Source organism: Lagopus leucura, unplaced genomic scaffold, assembly GCF_019238085.1.
Source record: "Lagopus leucura isolate 7727_CA_CO unplaced genomic scaffold, USGS_WTPT01 Super-Scaffold_73, whole genome shotgun sequence".
In the NCBI taxonomy this organism is placed as follows: domain Eukaryota; kingdom Metazoa; phylum Chordata; class Aves; order Galliformes; family Phasianidae; genus Lagopus; species Lagopus leucura.
This window is the reverse complement of record NW_024962252.1, coordinates 67405643-67432224: the sequence shown is the minus strand read 5'-3', so window position 1 is coordinate 67432224 and position 26582 is coordinate 67405643. Positions and strand designations below refer to the sequence as shown.

The following is a 26582-nucleotide window of genomic DNA, read 5'->3' as shown; positions in this document are numbered from 1 at the left end:
GTTAAAATTTTTCTTGAAAGACTTTTTTTTTTTTTTAAATCCTGAGTTTTATCTAAGAAACATAATACACAGCACATTTCCACCAATGAGAAAGGAAATTTGAAGAACAGGCCAACCAAAACAAAACAAGCAATTTAATCAAAACAAACCAAAACAAACAAACAAAAAAGCCATGAGTGATCAGAACTGAAAATTTGATCATTCATTAAGAAGAACAGGCAAGAGAAGATTTAATTTCTGGTATATACAAAAGATGGTAAAAAGCTGTTGATAAGAACCTGAATATCAAGTTAAAAAATGCACATCATAAAAGAAAGTTCATTTTTTTTTTAATCCAAAGTACAATTCCACTGCAGAAACCTACGGGTTTTAAAAGCAATATGTGGGAACTCTGTCTTGCCTAGAGTTCTTACCCAGGACCCAGGTACTGTGGAACAGTCTTCTTTCTGTAAAGAAAGAAAGAAAGGTGGAAGCTTAAGCCTTTCTTTATCCAGATGAGCTGTGTGAAAGCTGCGAATAGGAAAAAAAAAAAAAAAAATCCACAAGTGTATGAGTATAGAATTTTGCTCAGCATTCCTCAAACAAGTTCTACACATTCCATATGCAATGTGTTGGCTAAATCTGGGACAGTTGCCCTAATTGTGCTTGTACTGTAATCACAGACTTGTGAGCTTGCAGTATCCAACAGATACTGCTTGCTGTGTAAAAGCTTCTATACTCGAATCTGCATGTGCACAAACAGCCTGTACATTACAGCCAACTCTTTCCAACCTTGTCATGTTTGCACGTACATGCATCAGCAGAAAAGCTGATCTATGAGGATAAAACATGTCCATTGTCAAACATTTAAAATTTCAGATCACAGCTATCTCTTCTAATGAGTTGGGTTTCTCAGATGAATGTTTCAAATAAAATTTCCAGGCAGGGAAACAACAACAACAAAAAAAACTTAGCGATAGCCTAAATGTATTTCTAAAAATCTCCTATTTGTACTGGAGAATGTATTTATTTTCTATCTCTATATATAGTTTCCAATATACACACATATATTGCATTCACTTATATGTTTTATGAACAGACATAATGTACCTTTCTCTTCTGAAAATAAAGTGAATGGCAGTTCTTAATGGCATTTATGGAAAATTTAAAAAATAAAGACAATTTAGTTTTAGAAGATAACATCTTACACTATTACGAGCCCAGAAGTTACATCAATAATCTGATCATTTTCAGCAGTTTGCTGCAGTCATGCTATTTCTTCTACATGAAATTCATACTTCTAAGACAGGATTTTAGATTTATTTACCTTCTTTCCCTTTTTAATTTTTTTTATCCTTTTGTTTCTCTGAAATTAGTAATTCTGTTGCTACCTGGCTGCATTCACGCTCTTGAAATAGAAGCACATACATAAGCAAGACTAAGATGGCAAAACCGAAGATCTCTTAAGGTCTCCCAGTATGTCAGCACATGCTTCTAGTAGCATCCAGTTGTATAGAAGAATGTTCTTTCCAAGCAACCTTAAGGAAAGGAGATAAAACTCTAACAAAAATTCTCAGTGCTGCAGCTATTGTTAGAAGAGAAGTACTGATGGTCACTTGCATCCAAACAGCACAGAACCTGATTTTCATGTTTCACTTAATCCCCAAAACTCATTGCAACATATTAGTTTTACAATTGCAGAAATTGGGCCAATAGCTGGCAAACATGCCAATGGCTTCAGGGAGAACGAGCGAAGGAGAATTGGTACTGGATGCTAGATTATTCCTCAGACAAGTAGATCGTATCTCATTTGAGAAGGTTTTTCTGTACTGAAGGTGTGTGTATGGGGACAAAGGGTGTATGTTTTCACAGTAGTTTAAAGCTACACTGCATGTTAAATTATATTCTTCCACATTTTCCTACAGCCACAAGGAAACATGACACTCAGGCCCCAAATTAGGACTGAAGAAGCCAGCCCTAGAAAGTAAGTGAAGTGCACATCCCTGCCTGAAGTGATTAATTGTATTTGGCAGATGTGAGCTAATCTCCCACACAGAGACACAAGTGACATACTGCAACACCGGATTACAGAAGCCTATGCTTTGCTGGCACTGGGGCTTTTCAGCTCTTCCTAAACTGATGAGCAAGGACAAGTCTATAGCCAGCTGAAAAGTTATCATATCCTATTACAGATGACAAAATAAACACTCAAATAAGTAATTACAGAAATAAAAAAAAAATAATGAATAACTACCATAATTCAAATAGTTAAATAAGAAAATAGATTAAACAAAGAAAATGGACCCACAACCAAAGACATGTTCATTACAAATGCCAACTTTCAAAATTAGAGTAAGAAAGCAGTTTTTTTTTTTTTAGAGGCAATTTCTTGAAGCATCTGTTCCCAAACAGTTGCCTGAATGCCTTCTCCTTGGGCTAAATACACTTCAGAGGATAAGAATCCATTTCTTTCCTTTTCTCATTTTTAGTCAGTAAACTGAAGATGCATCAAAGGTTGAAAACTTGCAGAGTTCTCCCTCTATGAAGTCATAAGACTTGTAGCTAAGTTGAAATATGACTGCATGTTATCCCTAAGTTCTACTATAACTGAAACATCAAGAATTTTTGCTGACTGGAGATAAGATAAATCTTACACAACCACTGAACACCACCCTAGAAGAAATGCAGTGGTCCAGCGTAATAACTGTCATCTATACTACATCAGGTCTGCACAAATAACTTCAAAAGAGCATACTCCATCTAATTTCATTTATTCCAAAAAATAGTTTAAGTGTTCAGTCACACACACCAGCGTAAAATAGGTGCATAACAAAGAATAGGAAAAACAACTTAAAAAAAAAAAACAACAACAAAAAACCCACAGAGGTCTATTATTTTTAACATAACTTTACTATGCCTATTTCTGCTGTCTCTTCAGGTCTCTCCTGTTTATTAGAGGCTGCTATAATAGAACTAGCTGCCCTCAGATTTTTCAACAGCTGAAGAGAGAACTGAAACCTAGGCATCTATGCTATCAATCCAATCAGCAGCAGGTTCTTTAAGAGTCAACAACTTTAAAAGTGGGGATAAAATCTGTTGTGGATTTATTTTAACACAGAAAAAAAGAAATAACAAGTGGTAGAAGAAAGGATGTGATTTTCCATGCTATTTTCAGAGTCTAAAAGTTTTTCTATATATCAGAGCTAAGAAAACCAACCATCTCACTGGGTTAAAACAAATAAATCTGTTGTAACTTGAATTTTACTAAATTGGCATGCTATAGAAAGAAGCTGAACCTGTCTGGACTAGGCTTTTTTTTTTTTTTTAAATAAAGTTTTTGGTTCATCTATAAATGGTTTGGCAACCTGGGTAGGTACTACTGTTTATTCTTACTCATTCTGTTATTTCTGTTCTCTTTATTTCCAGGAACTATGCTAGTTTTTATACTAGAAATAGAAAGTAAGGATTCTATTGCCCAAATGAGAACGTTAATAGAACCTGAATTTGTGACTCCTCCAGTGTCTTTCTTTTCTTTTCCTGATAGTCCAATACTGGAGGAAAAAAAAAAACCAACGATTTTTGCAGGTCAAGTTTGCCACGTCCTGATATGCAAATAACTGGAGTTTGATACTTCTACACAGTGCTTGACCTTTTTATACAAAAGCTTAGCCAGACCGCAAAATAGGAGATGTGTATATTGCTTTTGTTTCAGGCTTCAAACAGAATTAGCAGAGGAAAAAAAAAAAAAAAAAACCCTCAGCAAGAATAATTCTTCATAGAAAGGGATATATAGTCTTCACTGCCCTGAAATATGAGCCTGCTATTCACTAAAGAATAAGTCTGGGAAGATGGAGTCAAGAGTCTTCACAAATATATCCACGAATATGCTTAAGGTAGGGACTGGAATCCAATCAGTTTCTCTATCTTTTTAAAATTGGAAAGATTATTAAAAACAAAGATTTTTCATTTCAGATGAGAAAACTAAATAAAATAAATCACAAAGCTAGTCTCCAATGATTTCATTATGTTTTGAGAGTTTAAGTAAAAAGATTTTGGTATGATGGATTTTAGAAAAAAAAAATCTCTTAGAGTAATATGACTATTTGAAACAAAGCAAATAATTTAACATTTGAGAATGTGATCTTATCTGTAATTTTGGGTTTTGAATGTAACAATCAACAACTCCTCTAAAATGAAAAAAATATGTAAAAATATGTAAAAATATGTAAAATCTGCATTTTTCTATATAACTTTATCACAGAATCACAGAACTGCAGGGGTTGGAAGGGACCTCCAGAGATCATCGAGTCCAACCCCCCTGCCAAAACAGGTTCCCTACAGCAGGTCGCACAGGTAGGCATCCAGGCAGGTCTTGAACATCTCCAGAGAAGGAGACTCCACCACCTCCCTGGGCAGCCTGTTCCAGTGCTCCGTCACCCTCATTGTAAAGAAGTTCTTGCACGCATGTTTGTGCGGAACTTCCTACGCTGCAGTTTCCAGCTGTTTCCCCTTGTCCTGTCTCCATTCACCACTGAAAAGAGTCTGTCCTCGCCATTCTGCCCCCCACACCTTCGATATTCATACACCTGGATCAGGTCTATAAATTTATGCCTGTCATGCATTTGTTTACTCACTGCTCACTCAGAAATAACTATGTTCTGCTAGTATTTTACTAGCAATCTATAAAAGAGCAAGAGAGAAAGGCATACCATTGCTCAGAGTCATACACACAGGAATACAAAAGGTAACTTCCTAAACAAGACCTACCCATTTCAGTCATTTATATTTTAGAAAGAATGAGAAACTTGCACATCGTAGCCAAGATTTTAAGTTCCACTTAAATTCACCACAAAATTCCACTTAAATAAGTCAGTCTTTTTATCCCTGCTGTTTGTGATAGAAGTAAGGAAAGTCTGTAAATCTTTATCAACTTCAATTGTACAGAATTTGCAACCACACATCTCAGGCAATATTTTTCCTGGAACTTTAAGGTTGGCGCTACTTTTCAAAGCAGTTAAATATAAAATAACAAAGAATTCTGTTGTTGTTTTTTTTTTTTCTTCCTTGTTCCCTCCCCTCCTACCCCGCCAAGTATAAATCATAATCAAAATTGAAAATGCAGAATCATCATTATGCAAAATTATATTCTGTTCTACTGTATTCTCATAAAGTCTGCTTTGCAGAAACTGTATGAAACACCTGAACTTGTCCAGAAGTTTATTGAGAATTATTTTCATCAACATTCAGAAGAAAACTAGGATAACTTAAAATGAATCTACTTTCCTTAGACCACATATTTTCAGCTGTTAAGCTGTTATAAAGTGTCACATCAGAAATGTAGCAATTAATCATAAAGAAAGTCTTCATCTTTCTACCACTGACTTGGCAAAGCAGAAAGTACACACTAACACTTATCACAGATCCATCCCTGGAGATGAACAAGTCCTAAGAAATGCGGCCAAACATCTATACTAGCTCTAACTTGGGGAAAAGTGTTGGTGGGAGAGAGACTGAACATATTTCCTCCCTATGTCTATTCAGCCCTAAAATATTCTATGGCAGCTTTAATTGAGTAGCTTGCCAAGTATCAAAAAGGAAAAACAATAAAAAACCTTTCAAATTTAAATGAATATATGGGCAAAGCATTTTATAATGAACATTAAGAACACAGATTAGAGTAAAACTACTTTTAGTCTCAGTAGGATCAGGAGTAAGAGTGCAAAAATGTGCTATTCTCTCTTCCCAAAGACCACATTTTGTTCTTAAAGAAGTAGTGGCTTCAAGCAAAACAGTGGACCCTATCCAAGAATTGTTAAGTCTGGATTCAAAATACTAATATTCGTTCTGAAAATCAATTGCTTTTGTTTCCTACCACAAAGGCTTGATATATTAGTTTACATTTTCTATTTCTTTAAATGCAGAGCCTGTGATTTATATTCCATGAATGTTTAATAATTAAATAAAAAGGCACCCTTCTTTTTTTTTTTTTTTTTTTTTTTTTTTTTTTAATCCTTTCCAGCATTATGAATTAATAGAAAAGGTTCAGAAAAGATTCAGGCTAACAGTTATCTGCCTTCTAGCGGTCTTGGAGATTATACCAATCAAATGTGTTTACAATTCTGGATTAACAACAAACAATAACAGAAAAGAATCACCTTAACAATGACAGCACAGAGCTTTCTGAACATTCAATATTTCAGGACTGCTGTTATTTTTAGGATATGGTCTTATTAGCCTTAGGAGATGCTCCAGTTACTTAATCCACAGCCAAATTTAAATACAGTAGATGTGGATACCTTTTACAGGCTAGCTTCTTAACTACCAGAAAGACACCATTTTCAGACCAATAAAATTGAACTCTCACCTGAGAATATTTTAAGGATTCCTCTGAGAATGATTTACCAGTACATTTCACGCTCCTTCAAAAATACTTAACTGCCATCTAGTGGCTGAGTAGGCAGACTTCTTTACGGTGTTTTTAAGGCTCTACTTACACAGTTCTACCGTTTCTCCTTGTGATCTCATTTTTCTTTCAGAGCCATTCTGACACTAGCAGAATCCAGTGCTTTAAATACATAGCTCAGCTTGGATAGAGAAGAACTCACACCCTCTTGTTAAATTATATTGGGATTTCAGCTTGGAGAATAGAACAGTCATGCTCAGTCAAATATTTTAAAAGTTTGGTCTATTTATCTACCATTAAACAAACAAACAAAAAATCTTAATGCTCATAAGGCTTTCTATAGCAGAAACAAAACCACCGGAGCATGTTTAAGCTGAAGAAAACATTCTGACATTAAGAAAAAGAGAAAAATCTCAAAATTGGAAACCTGCATAAAATCTGTGTTTCATGAACATTTAAAGACCAAATATATACGATTTCTGCTTATCACGTCTGAGATTTAGCTTTGACAAAGATTAGACTCCTTTTTACTACCAAAGTAAAACATTCTGCACTTGCACATTTCCTATATCCATAACTGAAGTATCTACCAGATTTCTATCATTTCTTGTGCCACAAGAAATTTGTTTTCTTTCTGTACATTTTTGATAAAGCATAATTTATTCATAAGGCTAACAAGGAAACACCTCTGTATGCTTACTTACTTGAAGCGAAGTTACCCCAAATTGCAACATTACATATTGAATGGAAAATTAGAGTAAGTTGCTGCACCACACGTATACAAACCTAGACAATGTTGGGAAAGATTAGATTTAAAAAACTCTTAAGTTTTTCTCTAGCTTTTTGTTTTCTGTGATTTGGATATGCTGGCATGAAGTTGCAGGAATTTTAAATTGATGCTTGTTCTTAAAACAAAATACCGAACTATTTGAGAGAACACAGATTATAGCATTTACTTTGTAAAATTCAATGGGTAAGTTTCATTATCATTCAATTCATACAGCAAACTTCTAGGAAGTTTCCTTCACTCAAACTTTTTTCTCAATAAGACCATTGCATCTTCTGAAAATATGTATTTTTTTTTTTTTTCCCCTCAAGAAAGAGCATGCAAATCAAAGCTGCATTTAAAAAAAAGCCATAACATGGGAACTTTTCTCTTATTAGCATATAAACATTTTTTTCCTTTGGTTCCTACTGAACAGTTATTAGCCAGTCTCCTTCACAGCATCTTTGTCCAGATGAGAGCTTTGTTACACAGAAATAAAAAAAATTCCCTATTAAAAAAAATCTTTAATTTATTTGTTATTGTAGAATCATTTCAGGCAAGTCTTCTTTGCCTCACCTCTATCTCTAAGAATAACCTAATAATTATTTGTTGGTAGAAATTAAATGAGCCAGACAAAAACAAACAACTGAACTTGAAATGCTACAACATTAATGAGGTTTTTTGGTTGGCAAATTCTTGCACTGGAAACGTAGTTTAAATATTCAATGCAAAGTGTAATACAACCAAAATCAAATACGAGGCAGTAGACCAGACATCTTCAATGGAATGTAATTCATTACATTGAAATTCTAACCTTCAAATACACGTAATCATGGCTTGCTTTCTAAATTTCTGCTGAGTAAGCATTTATCACAGGTGATGTGATATAGTTCAGATACAGATGATCACAGAAATATAAAACGCTTTGGTAATAAGATGTGTAAAAGAAAAAGAAATTTAGGCGACTGTCAAACAGTATATAAGTTTTTAGTTCTGTGATGTCCCTCTACTCAAGCTCAGCTTTTATGTGATTATTTAACAATTATAAGCTTTTATTTCCTGTCTGTTACGACTCTATCTAGTATATAAAATAAAGTAAAATTGAGTTAAAACGTAGGGAAAATTGCAATGGTACCACAAAAGAGCAGGAGTGCAAAAGAGAGAATAACTTGGCTCTTGCATAAAAGTACAGCTGCCAAATTGAAACTTCAAGTTTGAAGCTCAGGTTTCTAAATGAGAACATTCAGTTTTTCTCTTCTTTCCTCACTAATGGACTTCCATCTAACAAAGATTTGTTTGTTTTGAGAAGGCCGTGTAGACATTGTTGCTCTTCTCTGGCAATTCAAAGCTAAGACTTGAAATTACTGCCATTTTATCTTATTTTTAACTCTATTCAACAAATCCTGCACTAAAAACAGGCATTCTCTTACAATCTCTTTTTTAAATTGTGACTTTTGTGAATAAGCTGTTTTTGACTGAAGAAGAGAAGTCTTACAACTTGAGGAAATTAGGCCAAAAAATACAAGATTGCGTCTAACATCACAGACGGAAGGAAATATTCAAGATATATTTAAAAATCCCTTAGAATGGCAAGAAAATGCAGAATCTGGGAAGGGAGTGTAGGGCAGGGGAGAAGGGGACAGCAAGGTGACATGTGCTTTTACTTCAGAAGCCTTTTGCAGTAAATTTAATTAACAGAATTTTTATAAGCAACATAAATTGTCATGTTATGCTTGCATTTGTTTCTACGTCAATACCAACCACAGCAAATTATTTTTACCCAATGTGGAAAATTCTTTCTAAGGGAATGGTTAGGGTAGGGAGGAAATTTGAGAGAAACATAGTTGATCAGATTCAAGTTTCGTGCTAGGTCTCCCCTTCTTTGTTATCACCTACTTGGATAACAGCAGCCAATGCTTGCTTCCTTCAGAAATAAAACTTACAAAACTAGATAAAGAATGAAATGATAGATCTCTAGAAGTAACATTTCATAGCATTACATCACATTTAACAAAAAGTACAAACTATAACAAGAAAGAATTGACTATAGTACATGCTTTATCTCCAAACATGATAAAAGACATTAGTTTTAACATTTTGCTCAGTAAACGTTCTTTTTGTAATATATATAATATGTATGCATGTTAGATATTTTCAACTGTTTGGGACAATACAGAAACACTTTCATTTCACCCACGTACATTTTCTAATATTAAGGCTCTTCCACTCTGGTTTTTAATGTAAACCAAGGAGAAGACATAACACAGCAAAAAATTGACTTCTTGTCAATGAGGTGATCATGCATACAAAGTGCTTATTGCTGTTATTCACTGATGGCTAATAGTACAGAACGGAAGAAGTTTACATTATTGCTATAAGAAATGAATAGAGAACAAGAGAGATTTGCTAACACTAGCAAATGGAATAAAATAAATCAGACAAAGAAATGACTGACAGAGGATAAAAAAAATGCATGGCACAAATATAATTTAAGCTTAAGATATTGCAATGTACAATATTTTTGTGATATAATTATAACTAATGTGTTCTAGTCTTCAAGCATTCCTAAAATTACAGAGAGAGGAGAATTTAGATAATCAATTAGGAGAACTCTTCAAATGTTTGGTAAGTCTAAACCACACACAAAATCCCTGCTTGAGTCTGCATTAAATTAGTAAGCCTAACAAAGAATAGAATGTATTTTGTTAGACATTATTTTCTACTTCAGAAACAAATTCAGTGATTATTTTTTACAAAACACAGCCATTAATATACAAGAAAGGGCTGTGGCCAAGGAGAGTAGATAGATCAGCTCCATTAATAAAATAATCTTTATCACTATTAGTCACACAAACTTCTGTAGATTAACTGATATAACCCGACCTTTTATTACTAAAAGATACCAAGAGATACCATGATCTCTGGAACAAAGCATTACTTCTGAGTGAAGTGAACAATAATTTGACAATAATTATTTTAGGCAGGCAGGAACATTTAATCTCTAGATAAAAAAAGGAGCATGAGGATTTTGAAAGAAAAGTTTAGATCAAAGAGAGAAAACTTAAGTGTTTAAATTTTGAAAATTCATTACACAAGAACTATTGCATAAATGACCAAAGTACTACTTTTCCAGCCTTTCTATAGAATGCTACTTAGAATGTTTGTGTCAGGATCTTACCTGTACCTGCTGAACATCATCTATGTGTTGTTTTTCTGCTTCTAGCACAGTAGATTTCAACTCTGATTCTGAAACAAACAAACAAACACATAGGTTATATATACAGACACATTTCATCACTCTAAAATACACATTAAGGATTTAATCAAAAGAGGATAATTAAGAAAACATAGCCATCCTACTTTTCTAATTATCCACTTAAAGTTAATTGCACATTATATATATATATATATATATATATATATATGAAGTGAGCCTGATCTCAGTTTCCAATGTATTTATTTATTTTTTAATTATTATTTATTATTATTATTTAAAATTCAGCATTAAATGGTACCATCTTAAAAATATAATGCATAAATGTCAAAGAACTCTATTTTGACTGTCAAAATGTCTGATTTAAAGAAAAGTAGTTACTTACAGGTTTCTTATCTACACGTCACCAAAGGTTAAACAATAATTCCTGTGATTGTTTTTCACATTCAGTCTCATTAAGAAGTATTATATAAAATTTTAGGAAAGCTTGGATTGATAGAGACCTCAAATATAATTCCAGTTCAATTGCCCTGCAACAGGCAGGGTCGCCATCCACTAGGTCAGGTTGCCCAGGGCTCCATCTAACTCTGCCTTTAACTTCAGGAATGGGGCATCCACGACTTCTTTGAGCAATTTGTTCCAGTGCCTTATCACCTTCTGAGTAAAGAATTTCCTAACATCTGATCTGCATTTTTCTCACTTCTTTTAGTTTAAAACTGTTCTTCGTTCTATTATTATCAGGCTGTGTAAAAAAACCTCCATCTTTTTAATAAGCTCCCTTTAAGTACTCAAAGGCTGCAATGAGATCTTCCCAAAGCCTTCTCTTCTGCAAAGGCTACAAGAAGCTATAAGCAGGATGATTACTGTTGGCAGCTATGTCATCTTTTTGACATGGCCCTCCTGATCTGCCACAAGATTTGAGATGGCCACTAGGAGGTAGACAATGACAGAGATAAAACTTGTATTTTAAAAATGTGCTTGAAAGACAATTGGCTTCACTAAAGAAAGTAAATTTGGAGAAATATCAAAGCAATATTATTCCTTGTCTGGCATCTCAATAGGGCAAAATAGTCCTGTATACTTATTCTGTAAGTGTACAGAAATTACTCCCTAGAGTTAAGGGCATTCAAAGTGCAGATGTAAAACTAACTATTTACTTTGGGTTCAAATTGAGTTAAAAACAGCACTAATTTGGTTTTCAAGACTTTGACAACATTATCCATTTATATTGAAAGATAAAACAAGAATTCTTCATTCTTTAACTGTTTTCTACTTCTGAATAACTAGTAAAAATCCCAATGAACATCTATTCATTCCTCCACTGAATTATCTTATGTATATATAATGTCTGTGTGTATATATAATATATAGAATAAATATACTATATAGTAACTTATATATAATATATATATAAAACTAAAATATTATCTGCACATTTTTCCTAGAAAATGGACATCAAAACAAAATTCCAAACAGGCATTCTTCTCTTAGCTTCAAGTTTTTGCTTATAAACTTTGCCTCTAATGTTTACATTGCATATAGTAATAAAAATACAAATAAAGAATAGCTACTCTTCATACAGAAATTTAAATCCTTATAAAATACTTGTCCCTTCCACATATCAAAGGCCATGTATAAAAACAGTAGTCACACATCATGAGAGAAATGTGAATATTTCAGGTTCATGTGCAGTATCTCTCACTTCCATTTTCTTCCACATAGCAAATACACAATCAAACAAAATCTAAATTATTTATTTACTGAGGGTTTTTTAATTTATTTTACTGAGTTTTTCTGAGTTTATTCAGAACATTAAATTTTTCCTTTTCCTTCCATGCATCAAATGGCAAATTTACACCAACTGATAAAATTCCAGTAAGTCAACACAGAAAGTAAATTGATGACTATTTATGCTCCATTTAGAAATGGTAGCAATATGCAGTTTTCCTTTTCATCTCTTAATTCTATTTGCCTAAATTTCTGCAGTATTTAAGAGGGTAGTGACTGAGATAAGGAATACACATATACTACACATTTTATATAAGTATAGTAGAAATAATTAAATATAACAACATTGGATGGAAACAGCATACAAAATGAACGTATTTAATAGTCTGTATCTGTATAGTTGAAACACTATCAAATAAGTAAAAATAATAATATTCTGTATTTCAAAATACATTTAATTCATTATTCATCTGGACATTAGAAACATCAAACTCATTGTTTACTTGCACTAGCCTCTGCCATGCTAAAATCTCAAAGTAAAATAAGGAATAAAATATTCCTCTTTTTGTTTTCAAAGTCAGTCACTCTGATTGCATATCCAATACCTGAGTCTCCAAGAAAAGCAAACCAAAGTACATGGCAATGAATTCATTTACCACATATGGCACCATTCATATTGAATACAAAATAAAATACGTAGTTCAGCATTTAAGATGATACCATTTAATGCTGGATGACTGTGATAGTCCAGTGCTGGATCATCCCACACCCTGAACTGCATCAGTAAGATGCATGCATTAATGTTTCTTTGACCAGTAATAGCATTGCTTTGGTAAAAGTGTAAAAAGTCACTGCATAAACAGAATTATATAGTAACACTGCATTTTTTGTTGGCATCACTTATTTTGCTTGTGACTGCATAAATAATAAAGTATTGCCAACAAATAACATCCATGCAAGGAATACTTAGCTCTTGTTCCAGAAAAAGTGGTCTCAAAGAAATGGAAACCTGAAATTAACTCCACCCAAATACTACAATAAATATTTAGAGATATGTTGAAATGATGACTTAATTCTTCAAATTGAGGGGGAAAAAATAGGAATGGTTGGTAACTGAACAAAGGTATGAGATCTGATAAAAATCTATTAGTCAGCAGATGCCAGGTGCACATCTTGATTGCTAAGAAACATACATTTTTTGCTTAATATTTTTTATTAGATTTATGCTATCTAACAGATTTTCTGATGCTAACCCAATGTCTTCAAAATCAGATCTGTTAGAAGTTAAGATACTAACTTTGTAGCTTGGATTCTAAAAGGCAGCAGTTCCCCCCAGTGTCATATATACATCTTGTCCAAGTCCAAAACATATACCTGCTTCTGCAATTTTAAGTCTTTGTTCTTCATCTGGAGGTTTGGGTGGGGGCCATGCAGATGAAATTCTCCTTGGAAAGCTTCCTTCAATGTAATCTGATGAATGTGTGGGTTGGCTAACTGCAGCCCAAGTATAAAGCTGGTCTTGCTGTGGTCATTAAAAAAAAAAAAAAAAATTTAAGAAATTCATATATAAAGACAATATCAAAATATAAATGTCTTTGTTTCCAACGTAGACTATTATCCATCCCTATGTCAAGGCAGGTTTCTTTTTATACTCTCCATCTTGTGCAAAGAATTAACATAAACCTATATTGAAAGAACTGAATGTTCTGATTTTGAAATTTGAACATCCATTAACAATAGGAAAAACTAACCTTAGTTATCTACATGCACAAAAACAGACTAGAATACAGTTCAGCATTTTTAGAGTGTGCAAGCAACTCCAACACCTTTTCTTAGAGACAGAAGTTTCTGTCCGGCATGACAATGCTACTTTAAATAGGGCTAGTTTACAGTTTGCAGAAAGGAAAATTATTTTAATCCGTACTCTGTATTTTACATCATATTTGCAAACCAGAAAAAGAAACCGAATATTCTTAGGATCCTTTCAGAATAAACTGAACTGAGATGTTTATTCTCTACAGTGATTTGTTGTTTTCACTTATATTTCTGTATTGATAGACAAATTAAAAGGTAAGTTTGCTTTTAAAGGCAAATTAAAGTGTTCTTAATCATCTGGTGTCAGATCCAAGCACATTCTTCAATAGCTTTCAACTTTATCCATTTTGTGTAAGTAGGAGACAACCAGAGTCTCTGGTAACAGGTTGACCAAACAGTTACTAATGATTTCAACTTGATAAAAGGTTGGCTGATCACATTCAAGTAGCTTTAGTTGCGATTCCCAGTATGCATCAACAAGTACACCTTGAGATTTGATCTTTTTAATACTATAAATTTCACAAAAATAAGTCCCGGCAAGAGCATGAGTCCGAGCATTAGGTCTGGAATAATGCGAAAATATTGCACTAGAAAATTAGATAAATCAACATAAAGAATAAACATAATGATATCCCTCAACATCATCTTCTTTCAAAGATCACATTTATGGTCCCTGTTTCACACTCTTCTTAGCCCAATATCAGTAATGTGTTTTGCTGCATATTTCATTTTTAATATTAAACTTTTTTTTTTTTTTTAAAGACAGATCCTAAACAAGTATTGAAGACAGACACCAGGAGAACATAACACAAATTTTTTTGAAGTATTTCCACTCCATGTGACTAAGCTGCTATTTCTTTAAAAATAAGTTGCGATAAAGTGGTACAACTTTATTCTAATCTGAACAACTTAGAACATGCAAATGCAGGTTATAAAGAAAAAAAAACTCTGCTGCAAATATATTGGAAAGAAGTTTATTAAATCTTTCCAGCATGAAAAACATAAGAATCCAGACACAATCAAATCTTCAGTAAAGACAAAAATAAAGATTTTTATCCATTTATACAAAATTACATCAAATTCTTTACTTAGACTTTTAAAGGGAGAAAGCATTAATGGCTATTATTTTCTCACTTCCTATTCAAACGGGCAAAGTTAATACAAATTCTTCCAGTAACTTGGTACTTTCCATTTATCCAATTTATGCAAATTTTTGCTTTTTAGAAGATAAACATTTCAGGTGTCAGCCTAAATTTCAGTAACACAAGAATAAAAGGGAGAAAGAGAGAGGGAGACCTGTGAATACTGTGTGAAGAAAAGGAAATGGTGCTAAATATTGCTATTTATCTTTTTCTTTTTTTCTGCACCATCCAAATCTCAAAAGAAGAGGAAAATATTTCTGAAACAAACCAGAACAAAATATTGCTGCCCACTGTATTGCTTAAGATCGGAAACCTTACACAATCCAAGAAACAAGGAGAAGAACAATCTGTGCAGTGGGTTAGCTGGGTAATCACAATTTTCACCAGGCTTACAAGTAGAGTTACAGAGAAATAAAATAGAAAATGACAATTTATTGTAGATTATATTGACATAATATAAATAGAAGACAAACTATTCCCAGACATGATATTTCAGTATCTTGAAAGATACAGTATAAACTTTTAACAAATAAGCTTTGATGCATGATTAGTCTACTTGAATTTTAAAAAACATACAAACACAATATCTTAGAATAATGGCACAATTAGAATACATTATCATAGTAATATAGTATAAAGTACCTGTGTTCCAACTGATATGATTTACAGTATGTAAACTATGAACAGTTAAGACATCAGACAACTCCATCCTATACTCCTAAACCTTGGTTACTATAGAAGATTTTTTGTTATTGTTGTTCGTTCTGCTTGTTTTTGAATCTTTCATTTTCTATTTGACACAAAGAAAGATGAGGGAAGAGTCTGCAATGTAATAGATACTTACAGAGATATATGACAACAAAATAAAAATGCATCACTGATTAACATATAAGGAAGATATTTAATAACACCTGGTTACAGACTACATGTAAACTTAAAACAGAATTTCAGATATGAAAATTCCTTTTCACAGAAAGGTAGTCTGAAAAACTTGCCAAGTTGATATTCTATAAATGGCAGTGAAAATGGGAAAAAAATTAGTCCTATCTTCACTTCCACACAATCCAAGAGACAAATCATTTGAATGTCCTAATTCTTAATCTCTCAATATATAGTCCAAAATCTCTTTGCCTTTAGTCTGTAGCTCCCTCTCAGTCAATATAGTAATATATATATTTTTCCAAAACTGATACTGCTACAAATTTGCATGATTATTGGAAAATTTTGATAAAGGCTATATGCAGTCAATTCTGTGATGCTGAAATACTATTCAAGCAAAATAAACAACAAAAAAATCTAAGTAAAGTATCCATGTTTTGTTTTACCATTAATAAATTTACTATAGGGATACATGAAACTACTGACTTCCACCTCCAACTTCTGTAATATTTCCTCAAAGACAGTTTTTACTATTTATCATTATAAGCACAGCAAATTAATTCTCTTACCTTGATCAAGTGTTGAATACATCTAGAATTTCCACTTTGTCTTGCTCAATCTCCACTATTAAAGAGTATAAAGATTTTGGATAAAAAAAAATAATCTTACTACTGAGTGATCCCAGTCTTATTTGGACTCATTTCTGTGCAGACATTGAGAGCTTAAGGCTGAGTCCAGTGCACTAGTGCACTAGATGTCATGTCACGTGGAGGATTCTGGTTTTCACATATCCTTACACAGCACTTTCCTCTGGTTCTTAAAACTGCATAGCATTTGCACATGGGTGAGGCAAATTGCTAAAGGATCTGATGATAACTAATCAATAGACATTTTACCATTTATAGTAGGAAGTGTTGAGAGTACAGCTGTACACAATCAGGTCTGTGGATTAACTCGCTCTGTTCCTGTAGCTTAAAACAAGATTTCTAAGGTAAGAACTTTTCTAAGAGCTTGCTTGTTCCACACTGTATGCAAGTGTTTGTACTTTAAACAGCACTATCTTTACTGCAGATGGAAGAGAAATATTTCCTTTCAGAAAGTTTAACCATTCTAATATACTAAATATACATTTCCCTGTTCCCACTGCATGTAAGTAGTTAATTGGACAAGCAAGGTTTTAGTTTGAGAAATTAGAGCCAATCCACCTCAGAATGCTCTCACCAGCAGGAGACTGCTTTATTTTAAGCAGCTCTTAAAATAAAGAAATCAATACTATCAAGAAAAGGGAAAGTGGTTTACTTTTTGATGAGAGGTTCAGTAGCAAAGCTCCATCTAACTACTGTAAAAAAAAAAAAAAAAAAAAAAAAAAAGTGCAGAATTAAACACAGCCCTCAGCTTCTACCACCTTTGGCTGTATTAGTGAACACAAATGCCTTGCAAGCCTGAAAAATCAGCAAGTTAGTCACAATACTGTAATATATGGCTGAAGTAGCATTCTATTTCCATGAACTAAATTTGTGACTAAGCACCTTAGTTATTTGACTGACTTGCTTCTTTTTAAGAAAACTAAGGTGTCTCAACAACACACTGAAGTACCTCCCAAGTTCCACAACCCATGAACCACTTCTTTCCACTGATAATTTAGAAAAGATTTTATTCTCATCAGCAAAACAGAACAAACTTGTTGATGGCATCAAACTTTGTTAATCTTTCTGTCTTGTGTTTAATGGATAAGAAAGGCCAACAGAGCAAATAGCCCTGGTTAGGGCTATTATGGGAAAATGTATCAGTTTTAAATTTCAACAACTATTCTAACTCAGTTTCAGAGTTACTGCTCTGGTCTTCCTTTTACTCAGTTTTCTGGTTTTAGTATAGCTTGGAAGATTGAACTTCCACATTTACCTGATTCTCTCACAATGAAACAGAAGAATCTGAAGATCTAGTCACCTTACACATGAGACTCAAACTTTCACATGGAAGACCACATCCCCCGACTACTAGCTTACCAGCTATTACTTAGACCACCTGGATGTACGTACTTTCTCGTTTGCTTTGCCAGAACTAAATCTCTAAAGTAGTAATAATTTCAACAACTGGATAAAATGCAGATAAGTACCAAGTACAGTCAAAATTTCTTAATAACAGTGAAACTGAATACAGTTGCCTCACTTTGATAGGAGAATGTCAGCTTTTATTGGTGTCCAAAGAATTTCAATCCTAATATATTTTGGAGGCTTTACTGATGACTGTCCATGTTCAGCCACATTTTAGCTCCTGTTATACATCATTAATAGAACTAACAAGACCTCTATTGAAAGTTGTAATTCTATTAATGTCTGCAGAAATTGCCTGGGATGCATTCTTTCTGAAGATGAACTGTTTAGCAAGCTCAACCTTATGTTGATTTCTAACAGGATAATATAATGAGGCAACATGCAAAAAACATGAAGATTACACCTGCACTATATAATTATTAAATAACATACCACAGTCATTCAGACTGACAGTCTTCCACAAAGCATTAATTTATTATATACCTTTCAATCAGAGAGTATATTTGATTTTAGTTTGATTCCTTAGGAGCACTTTTGAACAAGTCACAGCTACTAAAAAGGAAGAAACTGAGCAGGAAAACAAGGCTATAGTAGCACCAAAAAACTAATAATTATTTGGAGAACATTCTTTGAATAGGCTTTCTTTAATCTATCCTTCTAAAAGTTTTGCATTCACCAGATTGGTCTTTTTTTAAAATATACTTTTAAATTTCTTTCATAAAAATCAGAATGACATGCAGTGAAGATAATGTGATAAGCAAAAAGTCATGACACTCATAAGCCAATAATGAGCAGCTCCTCTAAGGGGGAGGAAACCAGCAAAAAGGCAATCACATTCTTAGAGAACGAATCTGCCAATGTACATTCTTCTTCATTATTATAAAATAAGTAGAAAAAGCTGGAGTGAAAGCTTTCATTGCTGCTCAAAAGCAAACATCTTAAAAATCCCAATCTACTTCTGTTAGTGTTAAAGCTTTGCTCAACTTTTATTTTTCAGACTAATCTTTTATTCTGGACATCTGTCAGATTTTATTTTTTTTTTCCCCCAAAGAAATAGCTGACAAAAATAGGCCAAGATAGAACAAAAAAAATTCTTATCACAGATCTCAACTTTCTATTACTGGACTACAACTTGAAATTTGACAGAAGGGTCACAGACATTTCAAGAACATGTGATTTCTTACCATCGTTAAAATCCATCCACAATCTGACCAGATTATAAATATCCTCAGCAAAAATTTTGTAAGAGCTTCTAGCTTTCTGATGATTTCATTGGGTATTCTTTTGTACTTTATGTTTATCATATAGTAACAAAGGAATGAGCACCAGTTCCACACAGCATAACCCACAGCAGAAATACAAGTGCAAAAAAAGGCAAGAGTTGTGAAAGTTGTCTTTAATCTTCACGTATTGTCTAACACAAATCAGTGTGGAAAAGAAAGAAACAAGATCAAATGAGAAAAGTAAAGATTACAATCATTTAATGGGGTGAAACAGAGCTCCACATAAAAGTTTGGAATATCCCAAGAGAAAGAAAAAAAGAAACAGTGCTCTGCTGTGTTGCTGAGAACACAGGCAGAGGTTTCGATACTTGCACAACAGGGAAAATTAAAGGTGGCTACTGGACATGAATAATCAAAGAAGATGAGAATATAATCAGTGTACAACTGCAAATATTTCAAGCCACAACAGAGTTCTGCATTAGCCATGTTAAATTAAGCATGACTTTTAAATAATCTGTTTGCATTCATCTCAGGCCACGAGCAATAGATCTCAGAGTGAAAAAAACATATGGAATTATTTTCATAAATTGTAATCTCTTCTAAAAAAAAGTGTGTGGGACCACATTAAGCAAAAGAGGAATAACAGATTTTATTCAACATGAAAAAGAAATACAAAAAACATAGCTAAGTGAAAACTCAGAAATACATGTGATCAGTCACAGAAGGAAAAAAAGAAGAGATTCAAAGAAGGATTTCAGTGGGAAAAAAAAGTTGGCAATCCAGCAAAAAACATGCTGAAGGAGTGACTTAAGAGACTTTATAAGAACCAGACTGAGACAAAAAAAATCGAAACATTCCCATGACTAACTGAAGGAATAAGCAATCACGAGAGCTGGATGTAGCAGAGTAGGAGGACAATGAGGTGGTAGTTAAACCTGGCTCCTACCAGGACAAGGATACAGGAGTTTTGCTGACAGCATTTTCAGCTGAGTAAAAAGGTCACCTGGCCAAACTGAAGGGGATCCAGCATGAAACTGGAGGCAATGGCTGTTAAGTGGCACATCAGATGAGCTCAGATGAAGGAAGAGTACGGGACTGGCTATGCTCCCAAATCTGGGGTAAAGAGACTATTGCACCTCCTAACTCTAGATAGGCAAACTTTTAAACACTGCTTATGGCTAGTCTAACTCCTCTGCAAATGGTTGGATAACAGTAAAATCCTGTTTATTTGTTTGTTTTTTTTTGGGGGGGGGGGGGGGGATTTTTTTTTCCAGCCAATATTGTAATCAAAGCTCTAAAGGAGATAAGATTAACTGAATCTTTGCTAAAACCAGGAGAACTGAGAATACCACTAAAACTGTTTTAAACAAATTGACAAAACATATTTTGTAATAAACTGATGAGTATGTGAAACCATAAAAGAGAAACTTTCAGATGTAATGCAATGTTAAATCGCCTGAATAACATTAGTTTTATAGTCATACTCCATTGTCAATTTTCTTCAATTTATCCCCTCCCCCAGAAAAAAAGATCCTCTAGTTTGAAAATACATTCAAATTTTTTTTTTAAAAAAAGCAAAACAATAACAATGATAATTCAATGTTCCTATAGACATTTTTAGACAAGCTCGGTTATTTGGGAAAGCTTGTTTGTTTTAAGAATATATACAGACATTTATTGTTTGCATGCTCCTTTTATCATCTATATACTACACTACCCTTCAGCAAGACGAAAAATATTTAAAACATCAAAAATACTCAAGGTCTCTCATATCCACTCCAGTCATTTGCTAACCGTATCTAAGCAAGTTTCAGCTTTATGTGTAAAATAGAGATGATTTGATAAAACTCTGGTTATCTCCAGTAACATAATTTGATGCACAGACTGACTAACGCTAAAATTTCAATGGAGAAGTTCACAATAAGTTCACCGTAAAAATTCAACTACAGTATCATACAGTAGAATTAAATCTTAATTTTGAATTTATTATCAAAGGGGAAGAATAGTGTGTTAGGCAGTGTCTACAACACTATCCCTTCTTAAATTCTGTAATCATATGCAAATGCCACCAATAACAGCACTGTGGCCAGATAGCTCAAAGGCAGAGATAACAATGTGGTTGGAATGCCAGTAAATTTATACTAACTCTTGCCCGATTTTGCATCCAGTGCCTTTTCAAGGGGAGCGGGGGGAAAAGAACTGTCTGTGCTAGATGTGTAATTTGTGTTCTGTTTACGATGTGCTCTCTTTGTTTTGCTTATGACTGATTTTTTTATTTATATTTTTTGGTGAGGCAGCTATTAGATTTAAATATTGGTAGTCCTATAAAGCACCTGGATTCATATAAATACTTCATGTAAAAAAAGACTAAAAAAATACAGAGCAACAGTGCACAATAAGATATGAGTTATAATGCCAAGAAACCAAGTAAGCTTAACTATGTACGTAAGCATATGTATGTGAGATCAGGAAGTTGGCTGGCAATATATAGAAAGGCAATTTTCATTAAACAGGCTAACCTTCTCCAGACTGATTCTCTCTCCCAGACAATCATAAGGCACTGATAAATTACATCCCTCTTGGAAAAACAGACAAAAGAAAATTTGTCCAGTACTTACATCAAAAGTGGGTGTGCTTTGCTGGGCACTCTGATTACATGGTTCCCTGAAGCAATCGGTGAATGGAAGTAAGAGTCCCAATGCAATAATACGAGAACATAGCTTTTCTGCTTCTTCTTGCGGTGCATTTTCCTGCTGGCTGAAGAGCTTTTCCAGCAGAGTTCGTCCTGCCAACACAATGACACAAATCAATAAGAATCTGTAGCTATCTATGGAGTACAAAGATTAAGGCATTACAATGCTTATTGAAAATATCAAGAAATAAAAGAAATCAAAAATCTATATTAAAAAACTTGTGGAGAAAAGCACCTGATAATAAAACAAACTCTTCATATCTAATCATTGGTCTGATCTGTAGCCTGATTAGTTGGGATGTTCAAGAAAGGATACATTTAGCTGGCTGCATTGTAGAGCAGGAAAAGCAAGATTTGTTACTGAAGCATCAAATTCCTATTTATATTATACAATTACATTTTTTCCTGATGGAAAAAAAATGAGTTTACTGAGAATTGAAACTTTTTTTCCAAGAGTGTCACACAAAGTTATTGTGGAATCAAGTCTCCCAGCTCTTGGAATTGTGTTTGTTTTTTTTGAATCAAAGCAATCTTAGACTTCAAGAAATTGTGCTTTAGTACTGTGGAGAAAGTCTCAAAAGAATAACAACAGCAGTGACAACAAAAAGAAAAATTGATAACTATTCAGCTTAAAATGATATTTAATATAGCTCCAGCAGAGTGTTCCAAGATAAAATGCAGTGCCACAACCAGCAATACAGATTTTAGAGAAGTAAAACTTTCCAAGATTCAGAAAAGTGATCCATTCCTGTCACAGGGCTGGATTTCATGATCAAAGGATTTTCACTGCTCTCTGATCAGACCAGGAAAGGAGAGTGTATGATATAAAGCACATTGGAGGAGACAGTGCTAGAGGTCTGAAAGATCTTCATACTCTGTAGATGTAGCCAGGAAGAGACTTGAAAAAAGTCAGTAATATATGCAAGCTGCAGTACAATCTACATTATAAGAATACTAAATTACTTGATTAAGTTCCAAAATGTCGGAAGATGCCAATGTACGGATTTACAGAATATAAAAATAGAGCTGAAATAGACCTACTGGAAGAGGCAGAGGGAGTAATAAAGTTAATCACATGTTTTAGTATGAACTAGTTGTGAATATAATTTGTACCTAAATCAGTTTGTATAGTCTGCTTTTTCCACTTACTCTCTGGAAGACAAAGTTACTTTCCAGAAAGAAAATTCATGACATTAATAAAGCAATTTGGTGTCATTTTTTATGGTGTTGTTTTAACTGAATAAAACTTTTTACTTGTAAAAATGCAAAAAAGATTTCTGTTAAAATTTTATTCAAGTGCAAAATTTTCAAGGCTTTTTAAACATAAAAAGGATTTATTAAAAACATCTGGATGTGATTTGAAAAAGATATTGAGATTTAGCCCAAAGTTTCTGTATTATTTTAACTTCATGTGGCAATTCAGCCTAAAATAAGCAATACAATAAAACATTAGAGGTTATTTCTAAGATTTTCCTCCCCACATCTACAAGATCTGATAATTCTAAATTATTAGTCCAAGTTTCCTAGCCTTTTATTAAACACGTTTCTGTAAGCCAGGCAAAAGAGACATGGCTTTTGTTATGCTCTGATCAACTTGCTGATTAGTTTGCCTCTGTTCCTTTGGCTTCATCACCTATAGAGTGATGCCGTAACTGCTTACTGAACATATGCCTTTATTTATCTAATGATAGTGAAATTTTAATGACTGTACTGTGAACCAATATGTAGCATTCCTGGAGCAAAGCACATGATATTATAAATCTAATAGTGCTAACTGAAGTTCAACAACATGAAAACTCACCAAGCTAAATGAGACTACAAGTAATGAAAAAGAATGGGGAAGTTGATACTTCACATCTGTCTGAAATACACAGAACACTACACATTTCTTCATGAGATTTTAAATATTCAAAATTCATGTATAGCATTATAGGTTATGACTTCTTTTTTTTCCCCAGACATTGCAACACTTAAAGAATTTTGTCATTTTAGAAGAGTCTTCTCCTGGATGTGCAGGAGTACATGCTCCGCCACTCCACGCACTTCTGCTTTAAGCTAATGAACAGGAATAATATCTGTAAATGACAAGACAGGAAATTGTACCCTTTACACCCCTCTTCCCCATCTACCCATTCATTCCCTAATTTCTTAACAGTCTTGCTCATGATCAAATACTCTGTTAGTTGTTCAGAACCTTAGTATTTACTCAGTTTAATATGTATAGTAGTTATTATATATTGCTGCCTTTTAACAACTTTCAAGATCAGTTTAGGATTCTGAAAATATGTTTAAAAAAAAACCCAACAACATGGATGAACTTCATTTCTTGCATATTACTCTGCATTACTTATGCCATTTTATCCATCTGTACCTGAAGTGTTCTCTCTAGTGTATTATCAGCCTTTGAATATGTAGGGTAGTAAAACTTATTTAATGATGTTAGCTACTGCTTTTTAATTTTTAAGCATCAGTCATTTAAGTGCAGGAAACCTGAGAGTTATTAAACTGTCCTTTGCAACAGATACACAGAATTAAAAAAAAAAAAAAAAAAAAGAAGTCATCAAGACAAAGGTAATAATGTTTTGATATATCTATGCTCTAACACTGTGTGCACTCCTTGCTCTTGTTGTGGAGACCTGAGGACAGAGAGAGAAATTGAAATTCCAAAAAATATGTTTAGCCAGCTCTTTTAGCACATTTTACTAAAAGCAAGCTGAAACACGTTTGATTTTCAGTGCATACAGAAATAGCTCCTCTGTGAACAGCTGTGAAAAAAATCCCTGTATCAACATTATAACATAATAAATTTAGAGCACTTAATGAGCAATATATTTAAACCCATGTCAAACCACTGATTTTTTTTTTGCATCAAACTATCTAGGGTCTTATCAAAATGAATGGTTATTTCAAGAATCAGAAAAACCTTTCTCTCACCAAAAAACAGAAAGCCAAAGGTATAAAAAGACAGCATGTTTTTCTTAAAATGGGGTGAGGAAATACTTTACTGAAAAAAAGCATTTCAGTACTGCAGAATGCTATTCATTTTCATAAAGCAACTTCATCCATGCCGCAGAGTGAGTCCCTGCAGTACAGAAGTTCCAGACAGGGCCAAAGCTTTACATATGACCAGGACATATAAAAGCCACCTCTTACTAGTAAGTAGTTCCCTCCCATTAACCTGTATTCCTCCCGCCCCTGCATTCAGGTAAAAGCCATAGTTTTCACTGTTGTGAAAGAATTCCAGCACTGAAGTCCTTCAAAGTCTTTCATCGCCTATGGATGCCGGTGGGCTACCCTGTCTTGCTGCCATCTGACTCTATGTTCTCCTGCAGTCTTGTCAAAGCAACCTTATGCAAGGAGCTTGTGAGGCAGAAGTCATATTTATGATTTTGTTATGCAAAAGACAAAGATTATATTTCTGTGGAGTTATGGTAAAATGCCTTCTTTAACACCAGACTCAATAAACCAGCTTTGTTTAGAACTGGAATTGGTTTGCTAGCACCCTATCCACACTACACATCTGCAAGTAATTCAATAAAAATATTTTGACAACTTGCATAAAATTGGAAACGCCAGCTTTACAAATTTAATCCCTCAATCCCTTAAACAGCAAAAAAAAAAAAAAAAAAAAAAAAGTCACATAGGTATTTAAGGCAAAAGTTGAGTTCCAGTCAATTTCAATAGCAGTATTTTTAATATTTTCTCAACAGGTAAAGATTTCTTCTCCACCTCCATGTCATCTACTTCTTCATTTCATATCAGTTTGGATGATGCACTGTGATCTTGCCAACTCCTTTGTAACATTACAGTTTTTCCCCCATCACAAGGACTTAAAACACTATCTAAACCACAATTGGAAACAACTGTAGAACATGCAAGTCAGTCACCAGAGAACAAAAACTCACAAGGCCTAGCATAGTTTCCTTTCATGCTGTCTCCCTTTCTCAAAAAACACAGAACTTTTGCAGTTCTTGAATGTTCATTTTCAACTTTAGGTTTACTGAAGCTTTATCTACTGGGCACAAGCCCAGACAAAAATCAAAGATTCTCCTCTGCTCTGGAGAGGTGTCTATTTGTATTACTTCTCCTTACATACAGCAGCAACTGCTACTGTTAGTAAGGATAATCTGGACTGGTTTGTCTGCTGTGATCTTGATCGGCTCATTTCTGATAGGGAAGAATGCCTATTTTAGAAGGAAATGCATTTGGTTTGTCACAGCTACCTTATATTCCAGGATGTTTTTTTTCTCCTCAAGCAGTTGCAAAAGTGCTACACTTTAATGAAATATGGGTTTACCTTAGATTGGACTGCGTATGGGGTACCGAACATTAAAAGCATGTTCAATGCAGTTCACAGAAAGGCACTGGCAAATCTTAACTAAATCAGTTCACATTATAGCTTTCTTCCTGTCCACTCTGCTTAGAAGAGCAATAAAACCCTTAAGAGCAAGCAATACTATAAGCACATTGTTGTAGGCTTTGGAATTATATATTTATCCAGGAAAGAGTGAGGGATGGATGAAGAAGATGAACAGAAGAGAAACAGAATAAAGAACTACAGTAGTCACAGACATACTGGGGGAAAAAAAACAAAAACAAAAACATGCATTGATGTACTGCATCACACCATTGCTTGCAATGTTTCACTGAGAGGACTGTTGCTACGCCCTCAACATTTATCTTTAAA

At 33.7% G+C, this 26582-nt stretch overlaps 1 protein-coding gene across 3 annotated transcripts in view; it reads right to left on the bottom strand.

Moving 5' to 3' along the window:
• The window catches only part of FMN2 (formin 2), a 144184-nt gene that overhangs the window by 101830 nt on the left and 15772 nt on the right, over positions 1 to 26582 (bottom strand). For 2 of the 3 annotated variants that reach the window (XM_042891123.1, XM_042891142.1), the window contains exons 3-6: positions 21822 to 21988; positions 13465 to 13612; positions 10327 to 10394; positions 414 to 446 (exon numbers count right to left, since the gene is read on the bottom strand). In XM_042891123.1, the coding sequence (XP_042747057.1) occupies positions 414 to 446; positions 10327 to 10394; positions 13465 to 13612; positions 21822 to 21988 (416 nt within the window). The remainder of the gene's footprint in view (positions 1 to 413; positions 447 to 10326; positions 10395 to 13464; positions 13613 to 21821; positions 21989 to 26582) is intronic. The other variant, XM_042891134.1, reaches the window with a different exon arrangement.